Source organism: Rhineura floridana, chromosome 21, assembly GCF_030035675.1.
Source record: "Rhineura floridana isolate rRhiFlo1 chromosome 21, rRhiFlo1.hap2, whole genome shotgun sequence".
Classification (NCBI taxonomy): Eukaryota; Metazoa; Chordata; class Lepidosauria; order Squamata; family Rhineuridae; genus Rhineura; species Rhineura floridana.
Window position 1 is genome coordinate 2,753,177 of NC_084500.1, and position 18,048 is coordinate 2,771,224.

General features: G+C 48.6%; 1 protein-coding gene across 1 annotated transcript; it reads left to right on the plus strand.

Moving 5' to 3' along the window:
• Positions 1 to 830: 830 nt before the first annotated feature.
• On the plus strand, positions 831 to 17,148 carry RASL10B (RAS like family 10 member B). The gene is made up of 3 exons (XM_061605046.1): positions 831 to 1,046; positions 14,728 to 14,852; positions 16,878 to 17,148. The coding sequence occupies exons 1-3, from the start codon at positions 831 to 833 to the stop codon at positions 17,146 to 17,148; spliced, it is 612 nt and encodes a 203-aa protein (XP_061461030.1).
• The last annotated feature ends 900 nt before the right edge of the window (positions 17,149 to 18,048 follow it).

An 18,048-nucleotide genomic window follows, 5' to 3' on the forward strand; every position in this document is an offset into this window, starting at 1 on the left:
GCTGGCCTTAGAAGGGCCTTCAGTCAATGGAGGCTGGTGGCTCTGATGTCAGTGGGGCAGTGAACTCGCTCCGGGTTTTAGTACGAACTTTCAAGGAGCTGTCCAAGGTGCACCAGCCTCTGCTGCCTTCAGTCTTATCCAGCCGGGCTCGTGTGTTCTGATCAAAATGTAGGTATGCATGCAAAGCATTTTAAGCTGCTTTTCAGAGCGACGCCCTCACAGAGGGAGCTGTAGTTTCTTAAGGGTGCTGAGAATTGTTAGCAGAACCCCCGTTCCCCTCACAGAGCTGCAATTAGCAGTCAATCCCTCTTCCCATGGTACTTAGCCATGAAGCTCGCTGGGTGACCTTGGGCCAGTTGCTACCTCTCAGCCTAACCTACGTGGCAGGGTTGTTGTGGGGATTAAATGAGGAGGGAGAGAAGCATGTATGCCACCTTGAGCTCCTTGGAGGAAAGGTGGGGTAGAAGTGAAAATAAATAAATAAATAAACTCGGCCTCTGCCTGAAACCTGACAACATTGAGCTAGATCACTCAGTACAACCTCCATGTACAGAGGCAGTCTATCCCATTTTGAGGACACACAATGAGCGAGAGCTGATGCCGGACTTGACGGGTGCGTGGTCTGATCCAGGGTGGCCCCTTTTCAGTTCTCAATGTTTCTCCTGGTCTTCCAGTGACAGGCCAAGCCGGTGAGGGCATGGTTGCTGACTGTGGCTGACATCGCAGCTGCCGGAATATGCAGCCCGGGGGCCTTCCTGGCAGCGCAAAGGCAGCGGACTGCGCCGAGGAGCCGATCGCCACGTCGCGCAGAGGGGCCGCGGCTGGGCGGCATGGTGACAACGTTCAAGGTTGCAGTGTTGGGTGCTCAAGGAGTCGGGAAGAGCGCCATTGTCCGCCAGTTCCTTTACAACGAGTTCAGCGAGGTCTGTGTCCCCACCAAGGCCCGCCGTGTCTACCTGCCTGCCGTGGTCATGAACGGCCACGTCCACGACCTACAAATCATGGACTTTCCCCCCATCACGACTTTTCCAGTAAACACCCTGCAGGTAGGTCTTGCTCGCTCTCACTGCGGGTGCTCAGAGCGGACGGCTCTGAACCAGCGGAGGCTGCCAACCTCAGGCTGCCCTGAGGCAGCCCCCGCCTGCCCGCCTTCCAACTTGCAACCAGACTGGGAGCTGCCTTCACCTCCGTCTCTGTGCTGCCCCTTGTAGAACTCAGCCGGGAGGGGGAGGATGGGGGCAAAACCAGCTGGCTCTGCCGCTCATTGGCCCTTGACTCCACCTACCATTGAGCTTGCTGCCTTCTGCCCCACCGGCAATCACTAGTCTGAAGATGGAGCCAGAGGGCTCGCCTGGGGCCCTTGTGAGCGTAGGGCTTTAATTTAAAGATGTTTGGTGTGGTGCCTAATCCCCCTCTTCGCTGGGTGAGCCCGACTGGATTGCCAGCCAGTGTGGCAAAGTGGTTAGAGTGTTGTCCTATGACCTGGGGAATGCGGGTTCAAATCCCTACTTAGCTATGAAGTGGCCTTTAGCCAGTCACTGCCTCTCAGCCTAACCTACCTTGCAAGGTTGTTGTGAGGATGAAACAGAGAGATTGGGAGAAACATGTCTGCCCCCTCGGGCTGCTTGGAGGAAAGGCAGGATAATAAAGATAAGAGCAACAATATTCGGCATCCAGGCAATCCAACATTTGTATGGAGAAGCTTCAAATTCTGTGTCCCATAAAACAGACCAAATTAGAAAGATAAGGGAGGAGGTGGGAGGGGAAGGCACCTGTCTTATTTCTGTTCTGCTGATGGCAAGAGAGGGAGGAGCTCTGCCCGGAAGAGGGTGGAGTCTTAAGCCTTCATGCTGAAGGAGCCAGATTCAAATCCTGCCATCTCTACTTATATAACAAAGAGATCAAGTTGATAAGAAAGACCTTTCTCTCTGTCTGAGACCCTGGAGAGGTGCTGCCAATCAGAGTGAATACTGTTAGGTTGATTGGACCGCTGTGCCTGGCCTGGCTTGGGAATCAGGCGGTTTCCTATTCCGCCCACCCCTGCCATGAAAAACATCCACTGGATATCGCTGCCACGTTCAGGGCGCTCCCTGGCTTCAGGGATTCTGGCAGGCACTGCACACGCGCTTTCAGACGGGTCCGTGCAGCCCATTTGTTTCCAAGCCCAATTCAAAGTGCTGGTTTTGACCTGAGCGGCCAGAGGAGGGAGACTTTTTTCTGCCCAAGAGCCGCATTCCCATCTGGTCAAGAGCCACATGGCTGTGGTGCGCAGGGCCAGATGCACAAGTAGCCACAACAATGGCTGTAAATGTTACCTTTGTACATCAGGCTCGTTTCTACACATGCTCGGGCACCCTGCTCTGTCCTTCATCCAGACAAACAGACATGAGGCATTATCAGGGGCTGAGGTCACGCTCCAACCAGGCAAAAACGTTTGAGGTGCAAAACCCTTCCTCTTTATGGGAAAATAATGTGCTGAGTTCCCCTAGGAGGTTTATGGTAAAAGGAAGGGTGAGCATCCTTGGCGCAACTGAATCACATGCACAGATTTTCGACCTAGAGCTTCTGGCTCTACTGCAGCTTAAAAGTGGGAGGGGGTAGTGGCTAGAGTGTCGGACTAGGACCTGGGAGAGACCAGGGTTCAAATCCTCACTTGGCCATGAAGCTTGCCGGGTGGGTGACCTTGGCAACCAGCCGCTATCTCTTTGCCTAACCTACCTCACAGGGTTGTTGTGAGGATTAATTTGGGCAGGCGGAAAGGAAATGTGTAAGTCCCCTTGAGCTCCATGGAGGAAACGGTGGGACAGAAATATAATCATAAATAAAATAAATGTGGGACCTCGGACCCAAAGGGGGTTCAAAGGCGGCCCTCCAGGCCTCGCTATCTGGCCCTTGGATCTCTCCCCAGACCACACCCTTTACTGGTTTGCACCCCCTTTGAGTGTTTTCAACCTGGCCGGGATGTTTCTTTGAATTCTGAGAATGCCAGTCACTTGCCTGGATGGAAGACAGAAAGGGGCGTGTGAATTTGTGCAGGAACCAGCCTATTGTACAAAGGAAAATGTGACATTCATCGCTCCACCTAGTCTTGGCCTTGGGCCTGCCCACTCTTGCCATCTGGCCCTCGGAAGGTTGCTTGGAAGGGAAGGTGGCCCTTGGGCTCATGAAGGTTCCCCACCTGAGATATACGCTACAGGGCTACTGTTGTGGGAATCAACGTGAGCTCCCCACGTTAACCCACTTCGTCAGCTGTGACGAAGGGCTGTTTGCAAGGTCTTCCCTTCAGCCAAAAGCAATGAAATGATCACCCTTTTCTACGGGCTGCTCATAAACGCAGCAGACACGGACTCATGGCTGGCGCCACAGTACGGCCTGTCTCTCCACAGAACGAATCGTCTCCATGTTCCAAAGAAATAAATACAGTTCAAGCCCATCTTGGAAATGGGGTGGGAAAGAGCCTGTAAGGGTTACTCTCAAGTAGGGAAGGGCGAAAAATTTGATTAAATTCGCATTTAAAACCAAATTGCTCAAATTTGCCCTTTCCAAAACACAGCCATCCTTCAAAATGCGCACTTATCTGAATTTTTCAGTGCAGCTTTCCAATCAAGCAATGTTTTACAAAAATGTATATATGAGGGGAAAGTCTGCACAGAATGAATATATTTGTGAAAATAACATATAGAGAATGCATTATATTAATTGCTTGCAAAAAATGTGTATGCAAGTCAAAACGGCAAACGAAAAATTATCTATTAGAAGAAATTTGCAATGTGGAGGACCGAATTTAAGATTAGAATAATGAGCAACTGTGAGAATTGAAATCGACAGATCCTTCCATCTCCACTCTCAAGGCTTGATCCAGATGCAGAGGTTAGCTCTGCGACATCTTCTTTCCATAGATTTATCTATCCATCCATCCATCCATCTGCATGATTTTATTTTTGAAATCTTTCGACTCCACTGTTCTTTAAAATATAAAGAAAGGCTGTGTGGCTCAGGGAATAAATTGAGATGGAAGGATCTGCCAGTTCCGGTTCCCTGGGTTCCTCATTTTTCCAATCTCACATTTTGCAGCAATTTGCATTTAAAAAAAAAAAAAGTCCTCATGAATATTTGTCAGCAATTTAGTCTACATTTCCCCAAGTCAACACATTTGTCTGCAGTCTTGACTAATGTACAGATGTTTGCAAGTAATTGTCACGAATATAATGGCTATTGTGTGTTACATTTGCCTATAGATTTTCTGTGCACGGTTTCTCCTAACATGTGCATTGTGCAAACCTTGCTTGGCTGGCAAACGGCACCGTGACATTCAAACGAGTGCAGATTTTGAAGTATGGCTGTGTTTCGGTCCTATTGTTTCAGTAAATGTGCATTTGATAGATTGGCTTACTCCAAGGAAAGCTCGGAGAATGGCGACGAGGGAGAGGGCCTTCTCAGTGGTGGCCCCCAAATCATGGAATGATCTCCCTGACGAGGTGCGCCTGGCGCCGACACTGTTATCTTCTTGGCGCCGGGTCAAGGCTTTCCTTTTCTCCCAGGCATTTTAGCATGTGTTTTATATTGTTTTAAATTTTTAAATTGTGTTTTAAATTGTTTTTTTTAAAAAAAAATACGTATTTTCAATTGTATTTGTTTTCAGTTACTGTAAACCGCTCAGAGAGCTTCAGCTATGGGGTGGTATACAAGTATAACAAATGAATAAATAAATGAGACCTGGATCAAATCCCTCCCCCATCCCTAATGACAGAGGATCTGCTTGGCATGTAGGTTCAATCCCTGACATCTCCAGGTTGGGCTGGGAGGAACCCTGCCCGAAATCTTGAGGAGCAGCTTCCAGTCAGTATAGACAGTGTAGAGCTAGCTAGACTCTGGGTCTGCTAAGCTGCCTCAGTTCCCCTAGAACAGCAGCAGCAACAATTGACCGAACAATTCTGGCTCTAACTCAGAAGGCCGAGAACAACAGAACGTTCTCATGGACATCCAATGAAGCTGAGTGTTGGCAGATTCAGGACAGACCAAAGAAAGTCCTTTTTGACACAGCCCGTAATTAGACTATGGACTTCGCTCCCACGAGAGGCAGCCACCAACTTGAATGGCTTTTAAAGGAGGATTAGGCAAATACATGGAGAATAAGGCTATCAGGAGCTGCTAGCCTTGATGGCTATGATCTGCCTCCATGATCAGAGGGGGTATTCTTCTGGGAATCACACGTGGGGAGAGTTGCTGTTGCGCTCAAGTCCTCCTTGGGGGCTTCCCATTGGGGCATCTGGCTGGCCACTGTGAGAACAGGATGATGGACTAGACGGGCCACTGGCCAGATCCAGCAGGCTCTGTTTGTGTTCTTAACAGACCACAGGGACCTCAAAGCGCCTTATTCCCAAGGAATCCTGGAAGAGCTGACAGCATTTATAAGCACATGTATGTGTTCCTGACAGCTGGTATAGCACAGTGGGGAGGAGAGTCAATGAGTTCAAATCCCCTCTCGTGTCTCCTGGGCATTAAGGGCCAGCTAAAGATCACCCCCACGGTGAGTGGCTCAGGGGTTACGTGCCCTGCCACCTGTGCAGCCGTGGGCAAGCTGCAGAGTCCCAAGGAGCCCAGTTGCCCCCCAGCTGGCAGTTGTGGACAAGGAAGGGGCTGGCTTGTGCAGCTGTGGCAAGCTGAGCAGGCCCTAGCCAGCTGGGGAGGACTAGCCTCAGAGGGAGGCAATGGTAAACCCCCTCTGGATACTGCTTATTTATTTATTTATTTATTTATTTATTTATTAAATTTATATACCGCCCGACTAGCAATAGCTCTCTGGGCGGTGAACATAAAACAGCATAAAAATACAATGAATAACAAAATAATACTAAAATACAATCATCAATCCAATACAATAAACATTTTAAAAAGTAAATCAGTGCAACTTAAAATGCTTCAGAGAATAGGAAGGTTTTGACCTGGCGCCGGAAGGAGAGCAGAGTCGGCGCCAGGCGTACTTCCTCAGGGAGACTGTTCCATAGTTCGGGGGCCACCACTGAGAAGGCCCTAGATCTTGTCATCACCCTCCGGGCCTCCCTGTGAGTTGGAACCCGGAGGAGGGCCTTCGTAGCGGAACGTAGTGCACGGGCCGGTTCATATCGGAAGAGGCGTTCCGCAAGGTATCATGGTCCCGCACCGTATAAGGCTTTATAGGTTAATACCAACACTTTGAATCTAGCCCGGAAACATATTGGCAACCAGTGCAAGCTGGCCAGAACAGGTGTTATATGCTCGGACCGCTTGGTCCTTGTCAGCAATCTGGCCGCCGCATTTTGCACTAGTTGTAGCTTCCGAACTGTCTTCAAAGGTAGCCCTACGTAAAGCGCATTACAGTAATCCAAACGTGAGGTTACCAGAGCATGTACCACTGATGTAAGGTCCTCTTTACTCAAATAGGGACGTAGCTGGGCTACCAACCGAAGTTGGTAAAATGCATTCCTAACCACCGAGGCTACTTGAGCCTCAAGTGAGAGGGAAGAGTCTAAAAAGACTCCCAGACTACGAACCCGCTCCTTCAGGGGGAGTGTAACCCCGTCCAGGACAGGGTATATATCCACCATCCGATCAGAGAACCCGTCCACCAACAGCATCTCAGTCTTGTCTGGATTGAGCTTCAGTCCAATTACCATGAAAACCCTATTCGTAGGGTAGCCATAAGTGGGGATCGACTTGAAGGCAGCCCATTTCCATATGTTCCTGTCTTTTGTTGCTTCATCAGCCACTAGTTCAGGGATAGGGAACCTGCACCCTCCAGATGTTGCTGGACTGCAACGCCCATCATCCCTGGTCATGAGCCATCCTGGTTCCAGGGGCTGCTGGGGGTTCAGGTCCAACAACATCTGGAGGGCCAAATGTGTCCCCCACTCCTGTCTGAGCACAACCAAGAAACTCAGTTCTAAGACGGCCTATGCAAACAGGTTGTTTCCCTTCCCTGGGAACAAATTAAAATTTCTGGGCCAAATCTCCCCTGGGTTCAGCAGCGGGGCAGGGGGAGGAAATTGTAGTCCCTCCCCAAAAGCACAGTTGAATATATGCCAGGGATAGGGGGACGCTTTTCCAGCCCAAGGGGGACATTTCCCTTGTGGGCAACCTTGCAGGAGGAGTGTGTCAGTGGGTGGGCAGGGTTAGTGGCAAAAGTGGGCGGAGCAACAGATCGAGACTTACCTACGTACAATAGCCTAACTTCCAGCTTCAAAACAGCCAGAGATTTCTAGGCACCCTTTCTCTCCATCCAGGCAAACGAGAGGCATCATCACACTTCAAGGACTCATTCTGGCCAGGCACAGAGAAGAGCCATTGAGGGGTGTAGCCAGGGGAGGGTTTCTAACTCCTGTGACGGAATAGTAATGCTTTCTAGTGGGGGGCGGAGGCGGAGAAATTCTCTTGTGATGGAAGCCAATCCCCCTCCACTCCACTTTTTCCTGGTAATGATGGATATTTTGTTAGTGAACTCACAGTAGAGACTTCCCCTGTGCACATACAGAGTGTATTTTCCTCATTGCCGAGTAAGCACCAGGGTTTCAGCAGCCTTGCATTGAAGCGCTAGCCTGGTCGCCTATAGCGGGCAGGAATTGCATGCAGGTGAAGAAGCTCAAAAGGGGCCTTGTGTAAGACCCTGAACAGAGCACTGCATGAAATGTGGAAGGCTCTTCCTGTAGATTTAAAGCACATGCCAAAGATTTTATGTTTTTGGGGTATGCGAGAGGCCTTTCCCCCAGGCATTTTCAGAGTAGCTGTTGATCATACATTTTATTGCATTTTTTTCTTAGCCACTGTGACGTTTTTATGCGCTTGTATTTTATGCTGTCTTTTATGATGTTGTGTGATCACTCTCTGCCTTTTAGCTTTGTGTATGCTGCCTTGAATTTTTTTTAAAAAAATATTTAGTGATTTATAAGTGCCTTAATTAAATTTATAAGCAAGCAAGCTGGTGCACAGAGGATAGCGGATCCTCCTATGTGCCCAGCATAATCACTGTTTTTTTTCAGGCTAGTGCCTTTTGTGGGGTTCTTATCCCTGAAGTTAGAGGGGGAGAAGTGTGGATCAGGCATGATCCCCTTCAACCAAAGGAAGGAAGATGTACCACTAGATTTTACAGAGGGTTGCCAGTAATCTTTGAGCCTGCGGGCCCATTTGAAAATCTGTCATGGGCAAAACAAAATACCCATTTTGCAGAAGGAAAACTGACAGTGCTCAGAACTGCCTCCCCCCCAAAACAGGCAAAACACCTATCCTCAAAAAAGCACATACGAAAAAAGCACACACACGCAGGCAACCTGCTCCCAATCAAACATCCCGCAAAGCCAAAGCCATAAAAATTGGGAGGAGCAAAGGTCCTTGGTGCACTGGAGGGTGCCTGAGGGTGCTCTGGTGTCTATGAGCACCACGTTGGGGATCCCAGCATCAGAAGGAACATAGTCGGCTCTTGTCAAAGGGTCTGCAGTGATTCTGCCTTTTGGACAAGTACTAGTGTGGCATAGTGGTTAGAGTGTTGGACTAGGACCTGGGAGACCAGGGTTCAAATCCCCACACAGCCATGAAGCTCCCTGGGTGACCTTGGGCCAGTCACTGCCTCTCAGCCTCAGAGGAAGACAATGGTAAACCCCCTCTGAATACCACTTACCATGAAAACCCTATTCATAGGATTGCCGTAAGTCAGAATTGACTTTAAGGCAGTCCATTTCCATTTCATTTCACCATCCTGATTGTGCGGTTGTCATACTAGCAAGTTCCAAGAGTGATGGGCTGATCACCTCTGATGTCATGATGAGTTCCAGCCTCTGTTTCTGCCATTGGCTTAGCTCTGGAGTTGCCAACCCATCACCCACGGCACCATGGGACCCCACCTGATAGCCTAGAATCTGTGCTTTCATTTTTTTAAAAAACCAAGTCTCTAGCTTTCCTAGAAAAAACGTTATGGAGCAAAAAGTGCAGGTACCTTTCTAAGTGATTTATGTGCAATGAGCCTGCCTGTCCCTGCCTGTCAGTGTTATTAGCCAATGAACAAAGTCAGAGCTGTGATTGATAAGTGAGTTGTTTGGACACCAGGCAATAGGAATCCCCAGGGTCCTATAGAGCTGCTGTTTTGGTCTTCCTTTTAGTGACGTTTTCCTGCTTCTGTCTTTTTTTGCCTAGTCCTTGGCATTTCCATAGTTTGCTCTTCCTTTTTCCCTAGCAACCAGGATGCATCTTTCCTATGCTGGGTTCATCTGAGCTCAGGTAGTGCCTAGAAGCTATTTTCTCCAAATACACAATAAATGTGGGTGAATGTTATAGAATCCCACCCCCAAATGTGAAAACAGAGGCATAGGCATGTCTCCTGCTTTGAAGGAGCTAAAGGCCAGGCACTCATTAAGAATTCCTATTAAGTTAATTTACGGTACAATGGCATTAAACGTTGTGTTTAATGGGGCTTACTTCCAGTTAAGTGGGTACAGGATGGCAGCTTAGGCTTTGGTTCAGGGCTTGCAATGGGGAAAAACAGGGTTCTTGTGGCTTTAACAGCTGTAGGGCAGGCAGAAATTCAACAGGACAAGGCTTTTCTAGCATGGAAATACAATGATGGGGAAATGCGACACTGTGACTAATTTTGTGTCATGCCACCACCACCATCGACAGCCATTTTGTGACTGGTGACCCCAGCACGCTCTCCAAATTTGAAATGTGCCCTCTTGGTCCGCAAAGGTTGGCGACCCCAGGCTTAGCTTCTCTGACGTCACAGAGAGAGTAGAAAGGCAGCTTCAGATAAAGAATCGGCGAGCCCCAGGCATGGCCTTGGCATTCAGTTGGACTTATACTGTATAATTCTGTTCCCATCACTTTTTCTGCCAAGGACAAAACGAGAGGGAAGGAGCCTTGCTCAGAATCCAGGCCGTTCCCTGTTGGGGAACCCCCCAGGTGTTTTCCAAATGTTCTTTCGGCAAATGAAAAATAAAACGGCCGCTTATAAAAGAGAAGTGTACTGGAACAGTGTGACTCGGTGCACAGTGAGCCGGCGGTGGCTCTGCGGAGGAGTCTGGGACTCTCTAGAGCCAGCACGGTTGACTGTCCTGAGAGTGGCCTGCCCACACAAAGAGAGCAGATGTGAGCGTCGGAGAGGAAAAAGGATGCGAAGATTAAATGCCTCCAGCGAATGACGGCTCACCCCACCTCTTGAGTCAGCCTGCTCCACTCTCAAACGAAGCTTAATCAGAAAAGAAGAGCCTGCCTGCTGGGTTGAATCACAGGGGGGCCCAACCAGCCCAGCATATCCTCTTCTTGCACCCCTGGCTGGATCGTCACCTTGCAGTGGTGAGTGGCCTTGCGTGTTCCAATGAACTCTGTGAGCGATGCCGTCGGGAGTCATGTACTCCCAGCAGGGTCACCCACGGCGGTAAGGTCAAGGGAGAGGAGCCAGACAAAGAACGATCCAAGAAAGTCCTCAACGGCAGAACAGGTGGAGGATAACAATGTGTATGTTACAACGGCTGTGAAGGCGGATGAAGGCAGCAGCAGATAAAAGACTTCCGATCATCGTGGTACCCATGCCATTGGATCAAAGCCTTTTTCTGTCAAGATTGTGTGTTGGTCATCGTGTGCCGATCTCCCCACATAAAACAAATTCATGCACAGGTGTCTTCCATAACAAAAGTCCCGTGGCGATCGGCGAATGGCAACGGGGGCAGGACTGTGAAATCCAGAAGCCCCTAGTCATGAACTGGTGCATCGGTGGTGGATATAGATTCAGATGGATCCTTTGTTAAGGACTTTATTTTGGAAGACAATCTTACTCGGTCACGAGTGATCGCCAAGGAGAAGAAGCCTCTTCTCACAGTGGCCAGCCAGATGCGCCTTCTGGAAAGCCCGTAAGCAGGCCTTGAGTGCAAGAGCACTCTCCCCATCTGTGATTCCCAGCAGCTGGTATTCAGAAGTGTATTGCCTCCGACGGTTGTGGCTCGTAGCCACTGCTAACCGCTTTCATCTCCATGAATTTGTCAAATCCCCTTTTCAAGTTGGCAAACCCCCCCCCGCTGCCTCCCATGGGAGCAAGTTCCGTAGCTTAACTCTGCGCGGTGCCGAAAAAGTCCTTCCCTTTGTCTGTCCTGAATCTTCGTCGAAAGACGCCAATTGGCCCTAGTGTGATGACAGAAGCGAAAATGCCCTCCTGTCCACACCGTGAATAATTTGAAACCCCTCTATCATAGGGTCACCGTAAGTCAGGATCGACTTGAAGGCAGTCCATTTCCATTTTCCATGGAAAAATATAAAATGCCATGCTTAAGGATGCATTACTTTTTAAAGCTATTGCTTATTAATATGTTGCTAAACCTTTTTTTAAAAAACAATGTTTTTAACCTTTTTAAAAAGATGCCTTGAAAGCTTTTTAAAACATTTTTTTAAGATGTTTTGTTTTAATGTGTCTTAAAGTCTGTTTTTATGATGTTTTGAAGTGTTTTTAGGGCTTTTGTTGGCCGCCCTGGGCTCCTGCTGGGAGAAAGGGTGGGATATAAATCAAATAATAAATAAATAAATAAATAAATAACAACATAAACAAAATCTACACAGGAGAGAAGGAAGGAACCTTTTTTTCCTGCCAAAGGGCCCCATTCTCTCACGGGCAGCCTTCCAGGGCCTCCATGCCAGTGGTGGACAAATGCAGGCAGAGCCATAGATGTGACTCTTACCATTGTACAGGAGGGTCCATGCCAGTCACATAGAAGTCAGAGATGTCTGTGCATACATTTCTTCCATCCATCTCTTCCATCCAGGTAAGCAGGAATCATTAGCCCAGTTCAAGGACAGCCGGTGGCTCTGTCAGTGAGCTACTGGGCCCAATTCAAGATGCTAGTCCTAGCCTATAAAACCCTAAATGCCTTGGGACCGAAGTATCTAAATGGGTGCCTTCTCCAGTATAACCATCTTGGAGCCTACAATCGGTAGACGAGGCCTTGTTGGTGCTGTCACCACCGAGCGCTGCCCAGTTGGCCCTGACTGGTGATAGGGCCTTTTCAGTGGTGGCTCACCATTTGTGGAATGCCCTCCACTCTGAGGTGCGTCTGTCTCTGTCGCTATTGACTTCCAGGAGGAATTTGAAAGCATTCCTGTTTACCCAGGCATTGGATGGCTGACGAGGACTGTCCCTGGGAACCTGAAGATCGTTGATGAAACTTTTTCACTATCTTTTAGAATGTTTTTCACTGGGTTTTAGAATATTTTGAGCCGTGTTTTAGAACCATAGAATCATAGTATCATAAAACGATAGAATCATAGAATAGTAGAGTTGGAAGGGGCCTTTAAGGCTATCAATTCCAACCCGCGGCTCAATGCAGGAATCCAAATCAAAACATTCTCGACAGATGGCTGTAAAGCTGCCCCTTGAAGGCCTCCAGTGTCAGACAGCCCACTACCTCTTTAGGTCATTGGTTCCATTGTCGTATGGCTCTAACAGTTAGGAAATTTTTCCTGATGTTCAGCCAAAATCTGGCTTCCTGCAACTTGAACCCATTATTCCATGTCCTGCACTCTGGGATGATCGAGAAGAGATCCTGGCCCTCCTCTGTGTGGCAACCTTTCATGTACTTGAAGAGTGCTATCCCATCTCCCTCAGTCTTCTCCAGGCTAAACATGCCCAGTTCTTTCAGTCTCTCCTCAGAGGGCTTTGTTTCCAGTTCCCTGATCATCCTTGTTGCCCTCCACAGAATGTTTTCTTTTAATCGTTAATTGTGTTTTTAGGAACTTTTTAAACTGTTTTTAGTACATTTTCCTTTTTCTTGTTCAATGGTTTTGTTCTTGTTTGTTGCCCTGGGCTCCTTCAAGTGGAAGGTCAGGATATACAGTAAATTCAAATCTTCATTATCATTCCACCAGGCAAAAGCACTGAAGGAGGGTGAAGAGCAAGGCTGGTGAGAGGCAGGGCCTGGAGAGAGTCCTGAGGGTTGAATGGGCAATCTGCGTTCAGCCCCTGGGCCTGAGGTGCTCCATCCCTGACCTACATACCGTGTGGGCCTCTGCTAGGAGGAAGGGTGGAATATAAATTTAATAAAGAAATAATAATTTAATTAACAAATTAAGAAAGCATCTGAGAAGGTGAGGCGATTTCTGCATCATGTAAAACTGGATGGCGTGACCTGTATAAATGTGGCACATTTGGACCATTTCCGTTCTCTCGCAGAATATTACTCTACAATGCTCCTTTTTTCTGTAATAATATCTCTTCCCCTGCCCCCACCCATTCACTAGAAACCTTACGTTCACTAACTGCCCTGGCTTCTGAAAGAATTTACTGCCCCCACACTCTCAATCCTGTGTTTGGAATCATGGGGTCTGGAAGCTTGTCTTCTGACAAAAAAATTTAAGCTCAGCCCCGCATCCTGCACCCTTTTCCATGTCTTCGCTCGGTGTTCTTCCATATAGTTCTGTGCACAAATAGCCACTTCAACTTCTCTCCACCCTATTTGTGGGTAGAGAAGTTCGGTGGGAAGGACAAAATCAACTGTTTCTCAGAGTGCCAGGAAATTAGTATCTTTCTCCCCCCCCCCCGTGCCTCCTCCAACTTGATTTTTCTTTTTTTCCCTTGTTGTCCTTGCAAGGGGCGATAATAGACAAAGCACTGACATCGTGGCTGCCATTTTGCATCCTCCACAATCCGCCAGACCTACCATCATTCTGGGACATGATTGGAGGTGGTAGAAACAAAAATGGTTGTGGTCTCTCCCTCTCCCCCCCCCCTGTGCAATGATAGAGAATATTTGGAGGAAATTCTGCAAAGGTACCTTCATTTTCTCCAAGGTGCGTATGTATGTGCGGGAGGGGGTCAGTGGTTGGGCTTTTCTCGGAGCAAAATATTTGAAGAAATTCCAGTTCCCCTCAAGCTCCTTTGTGTTGCACCCACTGAGGATGCTTTCCTTTGCAGCTCTCCCACTCCTCACTTTTTTTTTTACTGGATAAAGAGACAATGTGGGAGGAGGGGCAGGCCTGGCCTTAGGAGTGAGCAAGCGGAGGGAGGTGCCTCGCTCAACTTAGTGGCTGTGTTTTTTGAATGTTTTGAACGTTGTTCCCGATTTATGATCCTGATATGTTGGCCAAGGCTGACTAGAGTGGATTTAATACACTCTATTATTGTGTGTAAGGCATGAATGAATGGAGCATTATAAGAACATTATAAGGATGTTCCGCTGTCAGCTTCCCATTTATTTTTCTGGTACCTTCCTGGTACCTAGTGGCTGTTTTTTTAATAATGTTTAAATGTTTTCTCGGGTGGCAAAAAGCAAGTGTATGGAACCTTCCCCCCCCCCCCCAAGGTTCTACAGGTTGTTTGGGTACTAACAAGAAAATAATGATCTTCAGCCAGCTTTAAATTATGTTTCTTTTCCAATGTCCACTTGGATGTCATTTGTGATAAAAATTGGTGGAGCACAGCGTTACTTTAATGCAACATTACCAATCATTATGTGTTGCAAATAAAACCTCTGGGTGGCCCTGCAAAGCTGACAGGGGTATGCGTGTGTGCCAAGGGTGCTATTTATCTTAGGGCCAGCCCTGGGGGGAGGGTGGGTATCTTCCTGATCTGGACACCTGAGGAGCTGCTTCCACAACTGAGCTGATGAGTGAGAGTGAACTCTCCCTCCAAGGTTGTGGGTGGGCTGGGAGGGGATGTTGCCATGGCGGAGTTTTGTGCTGTGTGTTCCCTGATCTGTCCCTCTCTCCCTGTCTGTCTCGCAGGAGTGGGCGGACGTGTGCTGCAGGGGCCTCCGGAGTGTTCATGCCTACATCTTGGTCTATGACATCTGTTGTTTTGACAGCTTTGAGTATGTCAAAACCATTAGGCAGCAGATCCTAGAAACAAGGTAAAAATATGCCTCTTCTTCATCCTGTCCTGGATGTGACTGGAGAAAAGGGTGGTGGTGCTGGATCCAGGTGTTAATTTGGGGAGTCTTGAAAACAGTGGTGACTGGTGGCTTTGGTGTTAGAGGGGCGGTTATTCCGCTCCGGGTTTTAGTCTGACCTTTCAAGGAGCTGTCCAAGGTGCTGAACCTATTTTGGGAGTGGATTTCAGCACCTTGGAAAGCCTGAACCAACCAGGGTGGATTTACTTTCAAGGAGCTTCCCAAGGTGCTGAATCTAATTTTTAGCCACTGTCAGCACCTTGGAAAGCTCCTTGAAAGGCCAGAGTAGGACCTGGAGCAAATTTGCTGTCGGGAGCTGTCCAAGGTGCTGAGCCTGTTTGGGGAATAGGTTTCAACACGTTGAACAGCTCCTTGAAATTTCCGACCAACACCCAGAGCAGATTCACTGCCCCACTGCCCAAAAACAGCAAGAGTCCGTGGATATCGGATGCACTGTCCATGAGTATTTTTTTCTTCACATTGGCTTCATGGCTGACTAACTGGGGTGCCCCCCTCTTTCTTACAGCACTCACTCAAAGGGATGGGGGGAAGCAAGGTGTGAGTTTGCATTGTTAATGGCAGCTCATTTCGTCCGCATTTCCCCCAACCAATGTGAGAGCTGAAATGCAGCTTTTCTATGAGATCCACACTTCTCTGGGTGTTGTGGTGCAGTTCACCAACACAAGGATATGCATACATAAAATGACACGCGAACGTGCATTACGTGAGAGGAAATAGCTTGCAGAAATGCAGAAATGAGGCAAGCGTATATGTCGAAAAAATGCTTGCCGTGAGAGAAATGGGCACATGAATTTTTGTATCGACTGTGTTTCTCATTGCCAATGGGTACAGAAATGGGGTGAACCAAACTTACGACTGGAAAAAATGAGGAGCCAAACCCGACAGATTCTCTCATCCCTAATAATTCATACTTCTGTTAAAAGCAAGCACCTCAGTCCAATAAAGTAGACCAAAGCATGGACTTCGTTGCATATTCATAGCCCTTTAAACAAACACGCAAAGCTGGAGTCTGGTATTTGGGGGGGAAGCGGCCCTCCAGAGCTCTCCGTCTGGCCCCCAGTCACACCTTCTTTTGCACCCTGTTTTGAATCCTTCTTCCTTTTTTCTTTCGTATTTTGCCTGGCTGGGATGTGTCCTTCAACTCTGACCATGCTTCTTGCGTGCCTGAATGGAGGACAGAGAGAGGGGTGTGTGGGGGTGTAGAAACTAGCCCACAGCACAAAGGAGAATTCACATTCATTGTAATCAGTAGTGTAGTGACCAATTTGGAAGCGCAGGGTCCCTTCCTGATAGACACAGCCGTGCCCCCTTCTAAGATCACACAACCTTCTAAGATGATAAACCACTCTGATCAGGTTCGAATGCTGCCTTCTGCTTCTCTGTCACTGTCACCATTTGACTGCCCTTTCTCCCTGTCAGAGATGCTGCTTGGATGTCTGGATTCAGTGTCTACACATTTTATCTCCTGCTGCTACCAAACTGCTTGGATGATGTAGATGGGATGCTATCCTCAGGATTCACCGTCTCTTCTTCTGCAGTTACAGAATTTCCCCTCGCCATAACTTGTCTTGGCTTTTTGAACTAAAAAAGGCTAGCTTGCCATGGAGATTCATTGGGGCTCTTCTCAGTGGCTAACACACTCCCTTTTCATGCGGATTGGCTCGTAGGATGCTGGAGACATAGGACCTGGCTCCCCAAAACTTAAGGGGTCTGAGATCCCCTGGGGGCCCAGATGACTACACCCCTGATTGTAATTCATAAGGATTCTTCTTGTGCCTTCAAGGCAGAAGCTATTGTGTGAGCCAGAAGTAATGTGCTGGATTACTACCACAGCTTATTGCTGGGACCTCTGAGCCCTTCCGCAGATGGAGCATCTACATTTCCCTTCTCCTTTCTCATTCCCCCTCCCCTGACTTGTGCTTATCAACCCTTCCTCCATCCCTCTCTCTCTCTTTCTCTCTGAAGGGTCATCGGCACCTCAGAGACACCCATCATTATCGTGGGGAACAAACGGGACCTCCAGAAAGGGCGAGTAATCCCCCGCTGGAATGTCTCCAACCTGGTGAAGAAGACTTGGAAGTGCGGCTACATCGAGTGTTCGGCCAAGTACAACTGGCACATCCTCTTGCTCTTCAGTGAACTCCTCAAGAGTGTGGGGTGCGCCCGGTGCAAGCACGTCCACACCACCATTCGTTTCCAGGGGGCGCTGCGGAGGAACCGGTGCACTATTATGTGAGACCTTTAAGGGCAACCTCCTCCTGTTGCTGCTGGCCCCTCCCCCTCTATGGGCATCACCTGCACCCGCCCACCTGCCATGTGTATAGGAGGAGCCCTTCTTTCAATCTGGAGGGTGTGGGTGGGCACTGGAGGCCACACATGACTCTTTTCAAACAAGGCATCCGTCCACAGCCCCATGGAGACAATCCAGGTTTTGGGATATTTTTGTTTCGTTTTGTCCCATTTTGTTTGCTGGATCCTTGGTGCAGGAGAGTCACAGAGGAGGTTTGGTTCTTTCAAAGGCAAAAGGGCCTTCCCCCTGCTGTGGATCATGAGCCAGAAGATGAGAGTCATCGGCTGATGAAACTGATGTTCTTGGGAATCATCCAAGATTGAGCCTTCAGAGGGCACCTGGTTGCCTCATGCAGCTAGCTGGATCCTGGATTTTCCAAGTGTGCAATCAGTGAATGATTTGTGGGGGGGGGGGAATGAGAATGTGGGAGGTTGGTAGGGAGGTGGAATGCACATCTCTCAACCCACAGGAAGAAAATCCTGCTTGATCACAACCTTACACAGTTTGAAGTTCTGCTCAGATCCTGGCTGGGGGCTGCCCAAGTGATGCTCAATGGGAGAGGAAGGCCCTTAGGGATTGGATAAAGGGATTGGAGAGGTGGAGGTGGCCTTGGGAGAGGGCCCAGGGTGGGGTGAGGCTGGGAAGAGCTAACAGGGCAACAGCTAAGGAGGGGAAGGGTGGAACCCTCAAATCGTCTCCGCGCTGAGATTGCGCAGGGATCCGGGAGGGCGTTTGTTGCGTGGGCCTTTTCAACCACGACACACATAACACCAGGTTTGCCACTGCCCTCTAAGCACAACAGGGAGCCACAGGTGCCGAGATGTTTGCGTGTCACATTTCCAGGCG

Coding starts and splice junctions, on each gene's coding strand:
- RASL10B (XM_061605046.1), top strand. CDS start 831: ATGGTGACAACGTTCAAGGTTGCAGTGTTGGGTGCTCAAGGAGTCGGG. Junction 1,047..14,727: donor TTCCAGTAAACACCCTGCAG/GTAGGTCTTGCT, acceptor TCTGTCTCGCAG/GAGTGGGCGGACGTGTGCTG. Junction 14,853..16,877: donor CAGCAGATCCTAGAAACAAG/GTAAAAATATGC, acceptor TTCTCTCTGAAG/GGTCATCGGCACCTCAGAGA.